This window comes from Branchiostoma floridae, chromosome 11 (assembly GCF_000003815.2).
Source record: "Branchiostoma floridae strain S238N-H82 chromosome 11, Bfl_VNyyK, whole genome shotgun sequence".
Classification (NCBI taxonomy): Eukaryota; Metazoa; Chordata; class Leptocardii; order Amphioxiformes; family Branchiostomatidae; genus Branchiostoma; species Branchiostoma floridae.
This window is the reverse complement of record NC_049989.1, coordinates 14,301,845-14,319,968: the sequence shown is the minus strand read 5'-3', so window position 1 is coordinate 14,319,968 and position 18,124 is coordinate 14,301,845. Positions and strand designations below refer to the sequence as shown.

The following is an 18,124-nucleotide window of genomic DNA, read 5'->3' as shown; positions in this document are numbered from 1 at the left end:
GAACCCTTTCTGAGATGTCTAACATAAAACTAAGCCTTTCAAGATGAGCTAACGTTGCACTCGTGCTACGTCAACGACACATGTGGCTTTGTCTACATATACTGCAGATAGAGTACGTATGTGTTGGCTGTCGTGACGACAATTTTGCCAATGGCAGTTTTTGGGTTAGTGGTTTCGTGAAACGGACATGAGTCAATGTACTGTGCAAGTCTCGGGGTTCAAATGGTATCACCATTGATCATATGACGACTTAGACTTGTCATCATGGCATATGGAATAACTTTAACATTAGGGCACAGTAAGTAAATTTTATGGATGATATCCTCTGCAGACTGCAAAATTAGTGGGATAAGGCGAAAGAAAACAAGTTGGCTAGATTTTGCAAGTACATGTAGACACCATAAACGTTGTGCAACGAAACGTTGTCTCACAGACAACAATGCATTTATCAGTTATTCCCATATACAAGAAGTGCACTATAATAGTAACGGTGACATAAGTGTGGTAGACTGGTATACATACCAAGATGGCAACTACACTCATGCCTCTCATATTGGTACCATTTTTTGAAAACTATCCAACAAGTTTCACTTCTGTAAGTACAGTCATAGCTACCTCGCTAATGTCCCTTCTACGAGTACAATCATTAGCCCACACAACATATTTGCCCATTTTGGTACTTCTCGTCATGTTGACCATCTCCGAAGAAGAAAAAGTCAGGCGAAAATTAATGAGAGCGCTGACGCCACCCATGAAACTTACTTGTTGTGGCCTCAGTAACAAAAGAATACAGGACTGCACTGACAACAGTTTTTCTCATGTAACGCTACATGCTGTCATTTGTTTTTCTCAAGTCACACCACAAACACACACACACACACACACACACGCACGCACGCACGCACACACACACACACACACACACACACACAAACACACACACACACAGTACAGATACACACAAACTCTCTCTCTCCCTAATCTACATATTCACAGTACCGTTACCCGTGTGTTGTCTGTGTGAGTAATGGGATATGACCTCAATAATGTCACGGTCAATCCGCAAGGTCGTCTGAGCGCGAAACCAGATGTGGGACATGGCGTGACCTTGAGTAACATATACAGGGATTCTTAGACGTGCCAAGATTCTTAGGAACCTTTGCCAAGAGTAAAAAAACTTAATAGTTTCTGCCTTTTCACTTGGATTTTCATACACCCCAATGCTTTGCAACTGAGATAACTGAAAAAAAGGAAAGCAAGTACTACTGAAGTAGTCAATGTTATAAGCTAAGGAGATACATTGAAGATATTGAGAGAGAATGAAACTACCTCTACCAGGCTCCACAGGTCGCGGGGAATATAGTTGAAGTTAGCAAAATATACTCTAAGAGGTTAGCCTCCGACTGTTTTTGGACGTTTTTTAGTCGTTTTTATCGGGCTTTCTATTTTAGTTCACCTTAATCCGTGGGTAACCTAAATTCGTTCTTTAAAAAAAATGGATACTGTAAATGCAGAAATGTTCGCGGTGGATTTATGTTCGCGGTTTTCGCGTTGGCCATTTCACCGCGAATTTAAAACCACCGCGAACATTTTTTTCAGGGCATTAAGATACTACAGTGTATGGTGCTACCGCGAAATTAAAACCACCGCGAAAAGTCCTTTTTCCCGCTACCGCGAAATCAAATCCCCGCGAACTTAAATAGAGATTTCAGGTCAACGACGTGGGTTTCAAATGCTAACATTTTCAAGATATTGCAATGTGAAACTACCTTCTATCGACTTAACGATCCCCAAATACCCTATAAAGTTTATTGCAAATTCTTGCCCATGGGCTAACGTTAATTGCAGGTAACAAAAGATTCAAACAGTGTAAAAACAACAACACAAGTGTCTACTCTAGTCCAAAACTAGTAAAAGCTAACTCTAGATCCTGGGTTATTGGGTTCGACTCCTTTTAACTGACGTTTGCAAATATCCATTGTTTTGATACTAGTAGAGATAGGTAACGTTACACTTCCGGTGGGCTCAGAGTTGTAGCGGAAGTCAATACAGGTCGTTTCACGTTCAAGTGTCTTGTTTGTGGTATCAAAAACCACGAATATATCATCAACTTACATTTTGTTTTTACTCTCGGTGCAAAATGCGCGCTTGCAAGTTCTGAAGTTCCATACCGACTGTTGACTTATAATTCGACTTAGCGTGGTAATGATTTACCTTTATCCACGGGGTAACTTATATCCGTCAATTTTAGAAACGGGGCATTTAGACTACTATACATTAAAGATAGTACCTCGAAGGACAAATGAACGATTTTGAAAATGTTGCAGTTTGAAACCACCCCCGTCGACGTGATATCTCGATATCTCTAAATGGTAAAATACCCGGTTTTGAAAAACAACGGATATAGGTTACCCCACGGATAAAGGTGAGCTAGCGTTGTGGGATCAGTTCTCGACATACGCAAGTATGCAAAATAGGGGATTGATCCACTCACATAATACCCTGCACACCAGACCCAAGCCCAATATCAGAGATATTTTTGAAATCGGGTTGGGGTCTGGTATCCAGGCTACTGACATAACTGATGTGCGTTCAAATACTCACAGTTACTCAAATATTTTTCTTCGTCAGTTTCTTCTTCTATTTAGTTGTAAAGTTTAATACAAATCTGAATAGCTCTAGCCCCCTTTTCCACACGTGCGTTGCTCGTCGAGTTGTAAGAGTGCTATTCAGGGTCAAACAAATACATTCATTGGGTACCTAGTGTATTTGGTATCAAAGGCCACGCTACGTTTGAAAAGTGTTTGTGTTTTAGAAACGGTCAGCGCTGGAGAACATTTACTTGATAAACACACATGGCAATACGCGTGTGGCCTGTATAGACTTAGCAAGTTGTGTTAGCTACTGAAAATAAATGGACCGTTAGGGCTAAGAAGAATACAAAACGTCGTTGTGGATTCATCGTTTGAAATTGGACTTAATTTTCGTTTATTGCTTGACGTTTTAAAGAAAGAAATCTTTGAAGAAAATGTATTGGAAGGCATTTGGCCTTGTAAGAGCTGTTCAACTCTCTACCGCAATGGCCAACTCAGAACTTCAAACAAAGGGATTTCGGAAAACAGGTGTCAGATCGCATGCAACTGCGTATCTACCTTTTTTGTTACCCTAGTCAAGGAGTTATACATTTGATTCATAGCTACTAATTGAGATGGCTAAAACAAACAAGACATGATATATTCATAAAATTAAATTACACCAGGAAGATGAAGTGTCTAACCGTTGCGTTGTTCGGAATGTCTTAATTAAATTTACAGCGTTTTGCTGCCGTTAGTCTCGTTCTCTGGGTCAGCACCAGGTACGCTGAGAACGAGAGTGGAGAGCAGGTAAACTTTGCATACTTTGAATGAGCCGACGAAAAGAGCGGAAAACACCGCAAAATCGTATTATTTTCACGGTGAGTAGAAATAGTTTGTGTGTAGATATAGAGAGATGTCTTGTGCTCATTTGGTATGCTTCTGTGACAATTGTTTTATGTAATATAGACGGAAAAGTGAGGTTCGACGGATTTACAGTTCTATGGTAGTGGGGGGGGGGGCGATTTGTTTGTGTACGGAAGTAAAATTCAGCTAAAAATCTGCAAAATTCATACATCTCTAGTAAATTGCATGTATCTATGGCCATTTAAGGTTAAATCAGGTGTAAGCATAATCAAAGAGGCTTTGGCATTTCTTCATTTATAGAGTATTTCAGTATAGATCCTTGATGTGCATGCATGAAGCAAAAATTTCTACAACGGCCAACTGATCCAACTGTAGTAAAATATTGTGACCAGGCCTTTGGGTTTAGTAAATGTCGATTATAAGTTTCTTAGCAGCTCTGATATTGAAGTCAATACTATCAGACCCACAATGTATGGCACAGAAATTACAGAATTATGTTTTTATAACTGACTCAGTTATAAGCATGATGATAGTATTGATCATGCTTTCCATGTATTAGATGAAGTTAGAATACTGTATGCCTTAAATAAGAAAAATAACGTTATACATGACAAAATTCATGATATTGCTTACAGTAAATGCCAAAACCTCAATATTTATTCAATTGCTCTACAGATCTGATCCAATTCATATATTTATGGCCCTCCAAAATGACCTTGATTCTGGTTTCACGGTGACCTAGATTATATTGATTTTTCCCTGCGCTGCCGTGCTCATCACGTTACCCCACATCAGATTATACTGGTGTCTGATCAGGCGTCAGGCAATCTTCCAAGGCTTGGTTAGTCAATATTCGTGATTCTTGTAGCCCCAATTCCACTTGTAGTTTCATTATTGTGTGGGCACAAGTTTAAATATAAGGTAGGTAATAGAAATCAGTATAGAATAGAAATTGGTCTTCCAGCATTATATGCACTCACAAGGAATATCATGTATGCATCACCATCTGTACTTTGATACTACTAGTGTAGACAGTTCTACGGTAGGGCTGCTATTGGCAATTATTACTTGAGACAATTGTGAGAAGGGCACGAGTTTACGAGGTAGGTAATCAAGATTTATGATTGATCCATGATGTCTTCTTACATTATGTACTACCCCGGTAGTAAGGAATATTGTTTTACATCATATATTGATGTTACGGATGGACAAATATGGGTCATTTCATATACAGGTCGTGATCCATGTATATAGGAGAAAATTGAATGTATGACAAGTGTAGTCTGAATTGAATTTACAGACAGTTCACAGTAAATATTTTTTTTAAATCAGTCCACATTCAAAATTGTCCAAGAGGACCGCTTGAGGGTATGATTAAACATGTCAGGTCTATGTGGACAGGTGATCACTATAGAAATGATTCTTAATGCTTTTGTCAATGGAAAATTATATATAAGGGACCATAAAAAAAATAGTTGCATCGACAAGGTCATTGTCCTTATGTAGAGGTGGTTGCTTGTACAGATTTGCTGTAATTTTCTTAATCAGTATATTCTATTCATGTGGGATATTGTTTTCTCATTCAGGCACAGGTTATTAGTTATGGTCTCATGACTGTCATAAGGTTGCATGGTCATCAGCTGATCAGGGATTTATGTGGGATTGTAATACATCACTTCTGTTGATCTACTTATAGAACTTTACTTATAAGTGATTTTGCTAAACATCAGCATGACTTGACAAAGCTCAGCATTCTCTATACCTTGGATGTAGAAAAGTATGTAGTTTTGAATCATTTATATGGTTTTCCGTTGGTCTACCATTGACCAAGGAGGTTGAATTTGCATGCCATTGGATGAATATATGAACTAATGCAGATGTTTAACATAATAGATTTCTGATTTTTCTATGAAACAGATTTCAAATACCCCTCTAAAGTTTTAGTAGTCTGTTTGAGGAGTTATGTTTATCAATTTTTCCACAGACTTAAGAACAGGCTATTGCAGTGTACTGAAATGTGTTTTCAACTTTCGCCATGTCATCGCAGGGTCAATCCATTGTCGGCAAACATCCTTAATTGAAACCATAGCAACAAATTGCATAACATATAAAAAAGTCCACTTTATTACATATCACTTATTAGCAGTTTTGTGTTTTTTGCAACTCTCAATCATCAAGGCCAATACTTTGAATATCTAAATTTTAACAAGGAATTAGTACAAATACTGTAGCCTAATCTTCTTAAGATATTATTTTAACAAACAGAAGAACACACACATGAATGCTGCCAAAAATACAACCTCCATTTTTCATGAGGGTAATTTGCCGCTGCTTATTAAGTATGACCTGAAACAGAGGTGGATAGGGTGTCACAGAATTTATGGTACCATCTGCTGTATGGATGATAATATTTGCCATACACATTAAATGCCCACAGCAAATTTTATGGTTTTTAAGAGTATGGAGCTTTCAGAGTTTTGGAAGACATTAATTTAAGGCCACAACCAACTTAATTTGTTGGTTCTGAGATTTTAAAAAAATTTTTCTTTGAAAAAACCTGTACTGGAAAAACATATTAAGCCAGAAGACCAGGTTTGTGCCTTGGTGCACTCGGTTTTATGTGGTGAATAGTCATACTCAAGTGAGTCAAGTTTTCCTCCCTACCCTCTAGCTTTATGATGTCCTCTTGCTATATTTTCACTTCTAAAAATCTGAGAACCAAAGAATTAAATTGGTATGGCCTAAAGTGGGAAAATTGACACAAATATAATTAAATATATTAAATATAGTTACAAGCAATTGGTACTTGTAACTAAGTAATGTAGGCTCAAAGTTAAAGGTTTGGCCTATTTAAGTAGCCTGGAGTACCTGGACAAGTAGACTGAAGCAATCATAGAAATTGATTATCCGAATCCCATCCTCCGGTTTTATTGCATGAATCATGTACCAAGTTGATCAATTGCGCATATTGAATAATTGATGAGGACCTTTTAATCATCCTTAGTTACTGGCATGATTGACTCAATCAATTACTTTTGCAATTTATATAGGAAACACTTGGCTGGATTACCGTAGAACAAGAAATTTTAGGTGCCAACAAATTCAGCTTTTATCACACATATACATGCTGCCTTGCTAACATTGTTATCATGATCACTGCATTTGTTTAGATTCAGCTTTTATTATTATTATTATTAGATAATTATTTTGACAAAGCCAATATTTTAGAATTCATCAATAATAAAAAATTTGCAAATTTACAGTAGGACGTAATTTGGACATAGATCAAGGAATAATGTGGTGTCCTTCCCTTACAGGTTTTGCATAGTAAGGATTTATGAAACAAGCCAGTAGGTTTTGGAATGGTTCCCAGAAAATGCAATTTTCTCACAGAGTCACAAGGAAAGCAGAAGGTATGGCTTTGTCTATTCATAACTGCATGGACAATGATATTGTTGCTTATATTTGGTATAACATCATTAATCGACTGTGACTAACTGGAAATTCTCTTTTAATTTACATTGGTAAAGGTTAGACATCCAGGTAACAAGATATGCCAAATGATAGTTACTCAAACAACTGCATAATGTGATTTTGGAATTGCTCTTATAGACTGACCATTGAAATTTGCAAAACATGTTGCTATTATTTTGCCTGTCATCTATAATATTACAAGATGTCTCTATATCCCAACTCTGTGACAATAACTGTAACTGTAACAGTAGTAACCTTTATACAGGATTGTGTATTGTACATCATAAGACTGAATGGACCGTTATTAAGACCATATCTTAGAATTCTGAGATGGAAAAAAATATAACTTTTAATTTGATAGTATAAATTTTAAGCTTTATGGTATGAATAGAATCACAATGGACAAGTTGACAAACTGAAAACAGAAACACTAACTATTTGTTACTGGGAAAATTAGTAGAAAGAAAGATTAAATCCTGTGTCTGAATTTTGCGGTATTGTTGTCTGGCACTACATGACAGTGCAGGGCTCAAAATACTGGGTGCATGTGCACCTTTTTGCACTCAAAATTGCAGCTGTGCGCCTTAACATAAACTTAACATATCTAAAAGTTAACTATAGAATTCTGTTGTGCACCCAACACTTTTTCTGTGCACCTGAATTTTATGGTTGCGTGCATGATTGCACCCAGGGTTGTAGCCAGTACCCGTCCTTCCATCCTTTGACGGAATTTTCCAGATGGGAATGGAAAATAATTTTGCCCATTCCGTCCTCTGTGACGGACAAAAATCGATATGAAAAATGTCTCCCTTGTATAATTTTTCACTAAGACAGATGCTGTTGAACAACTTAGTCTACCAGCAAAATTTACACCTCAAAATGCAGGAAATAGTGTTTCAGAGGGTCTAGATTTCAAAATTTTGCTCCCCCCAACCCCCCTAGGAATGTTGTACCTTGAGTACGACTGAGTGTCTTGAGCGCTCAATAGCGTTCACAATTGAGGGGACGGAAAATGATTTCACACTGGCTACAACCCTGGGTGCGCCTATTCTAAAAAAAATTTCCAGCCCAGGCCTGCAATGTCTGCTGTGGATGGAAAGTTCATCAGCCTTGCCATGGCAACCCTAGTTGAAGCTGCCAGGCTGATGGAACATCTGTTATTTTGGGAGCTGGAGAGGAAATGACAAGCAACCTTATGACCTCTGAGTCTTTTCAACTGCAAAAAAAATCGCTTGTTGCCAGCGAAAACAGGAGACTATAATATACAGAGTCAGCAAAATAGTATGCACATGTATAACAGTTGCATTGGTAAACAAAAAGGATTTTAAGCGTTTGGATTTTCAGTTTTAATTTCCAACCTTTAAACGCCATTGCAGGTGGTCTCAATTTTCAAGGATTTTATGTACCATCTGCCATTGCCAACTTTTACCAATAATTCCAACAAGAGCTATTAACATTTTATAAGGTAGTTCAATACTAAGATGGTTTCTGATGTGGTGTTTTTTGTTCTTCTTTATGGACTTTAGAGTTTAAAATACTGTGGTTTGGAAGGATGCCAAATAAACATCATAACAACAAAATTAAGATCCCTTCTCACCCCTCTAAACCAAGTGCACTTGGTTGCTCCCATTGTGTGTGAGAGATGCCTCTGACACCAAAGGTCAACGACCCGCACTTAATGTACACGACAATTTTAGCTAATCATCTCCACCAGACCATTAACATGATGGAGGGGACTGATATAGACCTCCACACTGAATAACAATGACGGTGGGTTTAGTCATAGACATAAGGCGCTAGCTACTAGATCACATAGTAGTTTAGACATAACAGTTTTCCTTTCAGGGATCAAGCTAAGTCAAGTTGTTGATGAAACAGAAACTGTAGAGTAAGTCTATTTCTTTAAACGTAACAATGACATTGTAGCTGCTTTAAAACATGTATGTTAATATACAACTTGACAAATGTTATATATTGTCATTTGCAGTGTGACTACATTTTGTACCAAGGGAATTGAGCATAATTTATGCACCTCAGTGTAAAAGGAATTCTCACTTAGTACATTGCATGGTTGTCAAAATTTGTATGCCTGGTTATAGAGAATAATTTTTTACTCATTCATGACATGTTCTTTTTGAGTGTTTTTTTACCACCATTGTTCACTGCAACTTGGTCTAGTCTTATATTATATTTTGATATTTCTAGAAGAGTTGTTTTGAATGTTTTTGTTTTTTGAAACATTTTTATCCTGTCCTTCTTCTCTACAGAAGTCGTCAGCAGGGTGGCCTATATTTATCCCGAAATTGAGCAATTTTCTTAACGAGCATCCTGCATTCTTCCTACATTACAGATGACATGAGGGGTTGCTAGGACGTCCGTAATGCAGACCCCGGTACAGCACAGGCAGCTCCGCTCTGCCTCGCGATCAAGAGCGGAGTCCGACAGGCTCGATTCAGTCAGTTCTGATGTCAGTATTATGGACACAGGTATGGTACTCCTTGATAATTACTAATTTGGTCTAATACGCTTCGTCATTTTATAAATAATGAGTGAGAACTCTGACAGTTTGCTGGCTACAATTTCTACTTGAATCATTTTAGTTTGAGTCAAATTGAGTCAAAACAGTATTTTCCATTCTTGACAGGTTGATATTCAACAACAAAAATTTCCGCATCTTTACTTTCTCAAAACGCTTTTAGTTCATTTTGGACTTTCCTCGACCCAAGTACCAGTAAATTACCATTTGGTATTCCGTACATGCGTTAAAGCACTCACTCACTCACTATCTGATTTTTGGTATTCCCTTGCCCTCAGTGCCTAAGTTATTCGAATTTTGTATTCCTGGTGCATGCGTGTGAAGTAGCTGTCACTCACTCACTCACTATCTGGTTCAATGTCTGTTACCCCTATATCGTGTGTGGTAGACATGCCTTGCACATCGATGGCATGACTCAATGGCCGACTGCCAGGTGCTTTTGTCCACTGTGTAGGTTGGGAAGGTGAAAGTATTAGATACAGAATATAGCCCCAAGTTATGCATTACAAGTTAGTCAAGTGCACCGAAGGTTGCAGGAGTATTTACCCAACATTTAATGCATGGCAGCTAACCAAAACCCCTGCTGGTATTCTTTTCTACCACTGTTCCTTTACAGTCCAGCCAGAACAGAAGTAAGCTGTAGCCATGAACTCCTTGACAATGTGTTTTTCAGATCTAGACATGGACCCGTTTGCACAACACTTCTCAGCGCTCCAGGAGGCGGCACTGGTTCCTATGAAGGAAGACTTGGCGGACTGGCTCAACAGGTTACTGGGTATCAACGTCTCTGTGGACAACTTCATGGAGGTGGGATTGTCAAAGATATTATGACTAATTTTTTGTCCTTTTATCTTTTTTGCATTTATCTGAAGTATGCATTCCAGACTTGACTACGTATGAAGAGACTCCACAATTTACTGAACTCGCAAAATGAATTGGAATGTTTTACCGTACCACAATTGCCACATACTGTAAAGCAATTTACAGTAAATTATGGATGCATGCCTGAAACTTTTAAAATGTAAACAATGCAGCACCTTGAACATGGACAGGGGGCGTCACTAAGCTTATAATGACGATGTCATGGGAATTTTTAATGCTTCAAAACTCTGCGTGCGCTGGGTTCTGGCATTGCTGAGGGGTCTGAACAATACTTTGTTGAATTTTGTACACATATCGAAAACAATTAACTTTTATTGATATCTATACGTATTTTTTACAGGCACATTGCAATTGGTTATTCCTGTTTTAAACTTAAATTTGCGAGTAAAACTTGAAACAGTCAGCTGTAAGGTTTGAAATTAGATTTTCTGAGATTATACGTCGTATACACAAAATGTACTTTATTTTATGTGGTGCACCAAAATTTTTAGGTTGGAAGCACTAGTCCAGTGCACCTAATCCCAAGTAGGAATTTCAAGCCCTGGTATACTACAGTCCTACTACTACATGTACGAGTACTACTGTAGTTACCTCCATGAAATGTCATGGAATGGAGGTTATATTTTCTGTTATGTGTCTCTGTCTGTGTAGATGATTACTCAAGAATGGCTGGATGGATTGGTTTCATTCTTGTTGTGTTGGTGGGGTGTGATGAAAGCTCGAATCGATGAGATTTTGGGAGCCGTATCTGTCGTTATAATCGATGTAATAATATCAGAAATCACCCCTATATTTGAGATATATTGGTACAGTCATCGTGCTCTATGTGTTTGTTAATGGGCTTAGCTCAAAGCAGATGGTGAGGTGACAGCTGTTTGGGGAACAGGTATGCATGTCTCACATACTGTACTGCTGATTTGAGTGACATGGTGATTAAAATGCCATTAGGTCCTCTCATCTGGGTTGGGTGTCAGAAGTTTTATGGGTGATGCAGATGTTCTGATTTTGTTACGATAAGGGACAGTTGTTAGTTGTCTCTTTCGTAGCCAGTGGTACTTGTTTTTTAGCAGACGGGGTTGGCGCCAAGTATTCATCTAACAGTTGATGTAGGGCTGTCAGAGGAAAGTGTGCATCTCGTTTTTGTACCGTGTGAACAGCTGATGTTATGACATATTGGTGGAAAATCAAATCACCATCTGACTAAAGTTGGCCACATCCCTTCTTCTTTCTGAGTTTCCCAACTTCCTCCCACCACACAGCTCTGAGGCACATAGTCGAACCTCAATAATGCTGACAACCTTAGACATTTTAAATGCCAAACATCAAGCTTAAGGAACACCACGCTACCATATGCCGTCGACCTCTTAAACGCACATTACACAATTAAGTGTCACATTTTGATAATTACTAATCAGATGGACATCCTCTGTGTCATTAAATAAATACACCACTACTTTCCCATAACATTTATATTATATAACCATTACTCTCAAATACAACCGACTATAAACATACATACCATCCACAAAAAGGCAATAAATATTTCATGGAGGTATGAGGTCCCCGAACTCTAGTTGTAACTACCTCCTGCTTGTCTAACCTTCATTGACGTAACATTGATCCAAAATGAAAGAGTAAATGAAAGAGTAGATGTTACATACTGTGAAAAGTTGTCAACAACTAAAGGAGTTAATAAACAATAAACAATAAGGCACGATCTAGACACGGTTTTTCCCGATATCGGCGAGCCAACAACCTCTCGCCGACAGCTTTTTTACAGCGTCTAGATGGAACTGCAATATCGCCATAAAGATATCGGGGAAATTTCTCCCGAAAGGTCCGGACCATTCATACGATAACTTAGCAGGGGTCCCCGATAGCTTAGCAGGGGTCCCCGACAGCTTCTGCGCACGTGTAGATGTGTCCCGACTTCGGGAGGGCTCATTAGCATACAACGCGGGTTCATTAGGCTATATAGCTGTTTATGACTGCAAGCACCATGGGTGTCCCGCGGCTAACGTTCCAGATCCCTCCCGACACATCCACAGATATCGGTAAAAACTGTGTATAGATTGGGCCTAAATGACGATCTCTTCTTATAGGTGCTTGAATCTGGTGTTGTGGTTTGCCAGCTTGCCAACTTCATCCAACAGAAAGCCCAGCAGCAGGCAGCCACAGCGAGAGGTGGCGGAGACTCCGCCATCCCCAAACCTGTCAGGTGTTTCAAGAACGCCAAGGCCGGTAGCTTCTTTGCTCGAGACAACGCCGCAAACTTCCTGACCTGGTGCCGCAACCTGGGCGTATCGGACGCTTGTTTGTTCGAGTCGGAGGGGCTGGTGTTACAGAAACAGCCTAAGGAGGTTTGCCTGTGTTTGATGGAGTTAGCCAGGTTGGCGAGTCATAAGTATGGGATTGACCCGCCAGGTTTGATACAGCTTGAGAAGGAGATAGAGCAGGAAGAAGTGAAGGAGGTGGTGGTACCCAGGAAAGTGTCAGCACCAAGATCACCCAAGAAGAGACAGAAGACAGCAGGGACATTGGATGATGAAGTAAGTGTTATAGATGTTTGTAGAGGCGATTGCTGTGATATTAATGATCTTAACAATTTTTACTTAATGTTTGGTTAGGCCATGTTGATTTGATTATATGGATGACACCCACTGACCACCCCAAGAAGGAGGGAACGTGCAAAGGAAAAAAAAAGTTTGGAAAACAAGTTGCCTGCTTCATCATGAAATCTAAGTGATAAGGTGTTTGATCACGTCGACCGATGATGATGATGATGATGATGATGATGAAGTGATAAGGAAGGTTGAACAAATGACTGAAAGAAAAGAATATGGTATACCGGTACTAAACAATTTATAATCCGTTGTTTTTGTTTTTTCACATTTTCTTCTTTGATTTCGTAAGACTTTACTCATTAGCATCCATTTTCCAATGATTTAAAAAAAAAATTAATGGCATACATTTGCTCATTTTGCAGCTTCTTTGTATGATTGATAGTATGGTCAATAACATGCATACGATTTGTCCTTAATATTTCTGGTTGGAAAAATATTATGGATAAAAATTTGAGGAGATTTGAAAATGAAGAGACCTGTTAATAACATTAGGATGAAGTAACTATTGTTATACATTGATTGTAATATTATATATGATTGTTATTTTTCTCTCAGGTGCAGCGAATATCTGGCACCTGCCAGTGTCACCACACTCCCTTCAGTTTGGAGAGGCTCTCAGAGGGACGGTACCGCATCGGCGACAAGATCGTGTTCATCCGCATGCTGCGCGGTCGCCACGTGATGGTGCGCGTGGGCGGGGGGTGGGACACGCTGCAGCACTACCTGATGAAACACGACCCGTGCAAGATGATCATCGTGGGACGGGACGGTACGCAGCTCGCCTCGGCGCCGGGAACTCAAGTACACACCATGACTCCTGATAAACTGATACGTGACGGCTTCCTATTCTGTAGGGCAAACTACAAAACACCCAGCAAGTAGTGCAGCTAGAAAGTCTGCTTGGAATCTCTCACAATTTTACCAAACATGATTGAAAACATAAAATGCTTCCTTAGGCCACACCAATTTAATTTCTTGGTTCACGGATTTATTCATAAAAGATATGGAGCGAGAGGGCGAAATAAAAATAAAAATTGTAAAATGGTTGGGGTAAAGGTAACGGCTAATCCAAAGCATAAAGAAAAAAAGTTTTCAGCTTGAAAAAAGTACAAAAACACTATTTTTGTACAGTAACAGCACCTGTACCCACACTTTAAGGAGCTTATAATATAAAGGCCAATTTGCTACACCAGAAAGTTGGTGAATGGTTTCATTAATGGTGAAAATTTGCTGAGTGGTAATTTTTATTTTTATTTTTTTTCCCAAAAAATAGGAGCTATTTTTTCCCCCAAAAAATAGGAGCGAGCGAATCCGTGAACCAAGAAATTAAATTGGTGTGGCCTTATTATATCCATTCTATGTATCTGTAAAGTTTCATAATTTTGGTAGATTAATGTTTTCAATTTGTTTTCTTAGCTATGCAACCATATTTTTTCTCTGTTGTTTCAATTGTCTACTGTCTTCATCGACTTTGCACTGATTGAGACATCTGCACAATGTACAGAAGGAAAAAAAGGTTGCGTCATGTAAGAAACCCGGGAATTGTTGAATCCATTCCATGCCGTTTCTCCAGCAAACTTGAAGAGACACTGTTTTCGTGTTCAAGTACTATGCAGATTACTATTCAGAACCATTTAAATACTTTCATTTTTCTTGAGTCTACTATGTTTCAGACATAGAATATTTAGTACTAACTTATATCATATATATGCAGTTAACATATCTCATGTTCTCTCTTAGATATCAATATTTATACTGTCAGAACCTCTTTCTTTGTCAGGGTAATTTATTATTAAACATATTTCATCTTTTGGTCTTCACATGATGAGTTAGACACTGATATTTAAGGAAGCAGCTATTCTATATTCATGGTCCAAGTATTAGAAACTATCATATTTCTAAAAGATGATACATTTCACAAGCAGTTTCAAAAATTGTTATCATTTGGATCTACAACGGTTACCGTATATTATACAGACCCGTTGGTTGAAGTTGATAAAGAGGACTTAGTGCGTTTGTGTGATTTTTTTTTCTTAAATTTGTATAGGAAATCTAAAAACACATGTAGTCCTTTATATATGACTCATTTCAAGCAATATACCTGAGTAAGCAATATATAATTATACAATATACATGTAGAAACAAACAAGAGGCAAACCATGTTAGGTTAGGATAAAAAGGTACATGTATTCTTTTAGTACATGTAAGCAATCTATGGGTGCCTAGTACAAAATTGATATTGTTACACAGGTGAGATAGGGGTTTAGTATTTGTACAGTACTTCTATAATCTGTACTGTCTAGTGGGTTCCTTAAAGCGAGTATCTCAATGAACTGTGCCACATTATGCTAGAAAATTCTTGAGTCAACTCTAAAAATGAGTAGGCAATTGGAAACTGCAGTGTCGCAAATGAATTAAAAACCAATGTTCAATAATCAGCAGTACATAAGGCCACACCAATTTTATTTGTTGTTTCCTGGATTTCCCGACCCCATTTTTTCCGATTTGTAAAAAAACAAATTGATGGCCACACCTCGTGTTGTCAAAATTTCACTGCCTTTCCTTTCTAAAATTAACTTTGGGCCTCCAAGGACCCCCTAAATGTTGAAAGTTTAGGTTTTCCTGTCCAATCTCTCCTACCCCCGACTTTTTGAAAGTTTTTTTTTTTCGACCGACCGACCCAATTTTTTTCTGAAAAAATCAGAGAAACAAGAAATATAATTGGTGTGGCCTAAGGAGAGATTTGCACTGTTATGAAAGGATATTCACTTTGTGAATGTCCGACACATTTTGGTGCAGTCCAAATAACATAAACTGGCATAATTTGGCACAGTATAGTGAGATACCCACTTAAATAAAATTCACAGTGCCATAAGTAACGAAGAAAAAGGAATGGTGAATGGTGTTGTTGTCTTGCCACTCAGTTTATCAAGATGTAAATGTATGACCAATGTTGATAGAGTGTGTGTACATATTATTAGATACGATGAGAGTGCAAACGTTAGTTTGTATATGTTGTAAATTTTATGGTAGCTACTAATTGTACATTTTGATATAGGTCTTTGTATACTTAGTATGACAATGGGAGCAGGTGTTAGAAAATAAGCAATAGTCAAGAGGGTATATTTTACTAGGTGATTTATTTGAAATGGCAATCTAAAATAAATCCCAGCAATTCAAGCCTTTTATAATTCTCACACCAACTTACTCCAACCGATTCATTTTAAAATTCCTATATATGAATAGTCACAATTTTTTTCAAATTTAAATATTAAGAAAAAGGCTATGTTTCTAGTGGAGTAAAATTTAACTAGGCTGGGCAGCGGTGATATTATGCAGTATTTGACTGTTTTGTAGTTGGCTTTCCAACCACTTAAGCTTAAAAGGCTGAGTGTAATTGCTAATAGGTGTGGTGACCAGATGTCATCTCATACAAACCAGATGTTAACGCATATATAGGTCTACTCTAAAGGTGGTATCTCACTGCACTTGGGGCACCGTTGTGGCACTGCAGGGTTTGAAAAATTGCTCAACGAATTTCAGAGATGATGAAAGAATTTTCTTACATTTTGTGTACTATTTTGTTGTCTTCTATGTCATACTTTTGCGTATTACGCAATATCTGAATTATAGATGGCGAAAATAACACGACAGTGCCACAGCGAATGAACCCCGCAGTACCGCAATGGTGCCCCAATTGCAGTGAGATACCACCTTAACTGGAGCTCATTGGACACATTTGTGGCATAGGATATTGACAACAAATGAACATACCATATATCCTCTCTAATGCAAGGAAGAAAAAGGGTAAACATGACAAAGGTTTTTGATAATGTTATCAGAGATTGACATGTGTTCAAAATGCAGTAAATTGATAACGTCTGTTTTATTGTTGAGTATTAAGGGATCAAGCCAGACCTATTATTATATATGATATGTTTTTGTTTTTTCGGAGGTGGAATTGAAAACTAGATAATTTGTGTGACCCATCGAGCTTATTGTATATAGAAACTGGGATACTAACTGGTGTATGTGTGTGTGTGTGTGTGTGTGTTCATATCCCCAGAGATCTTTATATTGGTGACTGGTTGAAATTTACTTTCTGACTAACTTACAGTTACTAATTTTGTTATCTTGTGTAGATACTATTTATGTCTTATAAGTTGCTACCTGATTGTCTTTCGTTCCATTGAGGTTGTAATTTAAACCTTCCAGTTAGATATATATATATTGCCATATAATTATCCATATGAATGCAGTTGTGTCAGTTGAGTATCATAATTTGAATTTGTTAAGTATATATTAGATATAAGATATGAAAAGCCCAAATTATGGCCATTGTGTAATGATATTCATTATTGACAGGTTGGAGTGTTCAATGCAGTTTTGATGTGATTTCTGTATATATTTGCAGTATATTCAATTTGTTGCTTTTGAATTTGATAATCTTTTTTGCTTTGAAATGCTGCTATGATTTCTATATACCGATATGCTTCCTAGCAATACACTTGGGGATATGGTGATATTTTGTATTACTTATGTGTGTAACAATGATTTTGGAATTCATCTGATCTGTTCATAATCTTGATAATAACAAATGTACAAAATGTACATTCCATCTTTAGTCAGTTGTCACTATTGTACACAGTTCTATCGATGACTTTTCCTTAGAAGCTTGCTTTCTCTGACAATTAAAGTCCTTTAATATGTCATCTTGATTTCAATTTTCATCATTTTAGGTGGCAAGATGGTCTTGTGGTGAGGTTAGTTTGTTGACTTAGAATAAAAAAAGTACAACGCTTGAATGCCTAGGATATAGTATAATTTGTGCCCTTAGAAAAGGCACTTAACACCTATTTTCACTCTTCTCTCATGCTGGTGAAAATGAGTAACTTTGGTTAGTGTTAGCGACGTCTTGTTGGATTGAAAACCAGAGGCCCTGTGTATGGGGAAATCTACACCTTGTCCACCACACTAAGGGTAGGGGACCAGCCCAATTCTATAGTGTATCAATTCTAGAAGTCTCAGGTACTATACAGCTTGTACTCCATGCTGAGAACTTTTTTCACTGCAAGATGGACCAAACTTAGAACTGAAGAAGAAAGTTTTCTGCAACATAACCAAATATTACCGTAATAGCTGATTCACTGTTTTTGTTTCCTCGTTTT

The 18,124-nt window shown here is 37.9% G+C and overlaps 1 protein-coding gene across 2 annotated transcripts; it reads left to right on the top strand.

Moving 5' to 3' along the window:
- Positions 1 to 3,309: 3,309 nt before the first annotated feature.
- On the top strand, positions 3,310 to 13,972 carry LOC118426499 (growth arrest-specific protein 2-like). 2 transcript variants are annotated; one of them, XM_035835946.1, is made up of 5 exons: positions 3,310 to 3,454; positions 9,265 to 9,400; positions 10,124 to 10,257; positions 12,435 to 12,881; positions 13,512 to 13,971. In XM_035835946.1, exons 2-5 carry the CDS (start codon positions 9,295 to 9,297, stop codon positions 13,836 to 13,838), a joined length of 1,014 nt encoding a protein of 337 aa, XP_035691839.1. In that variant the 5' UTR covers positions 3,310 to 3,454; positions 9,265 to 9,294; the 3' UTR covers positions 13,839 to 13,971. The 2 variants fall into 2 exon arrangements, with proteins under 2 accessions (XP_035691839.1, XP_035691840.1); XM_035835947.1 differs by lacking the exon at positions 3,310 to 3,454 and adding an exon at positions 8,486 to 8,684 and having other exon boundaries at positions 13,512 to 13,972.
- Positions 13,973 to 18,124: the final 4,152 nt, after the last annotated feature.

What these genes read in the sequence shown, in the direction of transcription:
- LOC118426499 (XM_035835947.1), top strand. Translation starts at nt 9,295, where the DNA reads ATGCAGACCCCGGTACAGCACAGGCAGCTCCGCTCTGCCTCGCGATCA. An exon ending in TGTCAGTATTATGGACACAG is followed by an intron (nt 9,401 to 10,123) that starts GTATGGTACTCC and finishes TGTGTTTTTCAG; the next exon opens with ATCTAGACATGGACCCGTTT. An exon ending in CAGGGACATTGGATGATGAA is followed by an intron (nt 12,882 to 13,511) that starts GTAAGTGTTATA and finishes TTTTTCTCTCAG; the next exon opens with GTGCAGCGAATATCTGGCAC.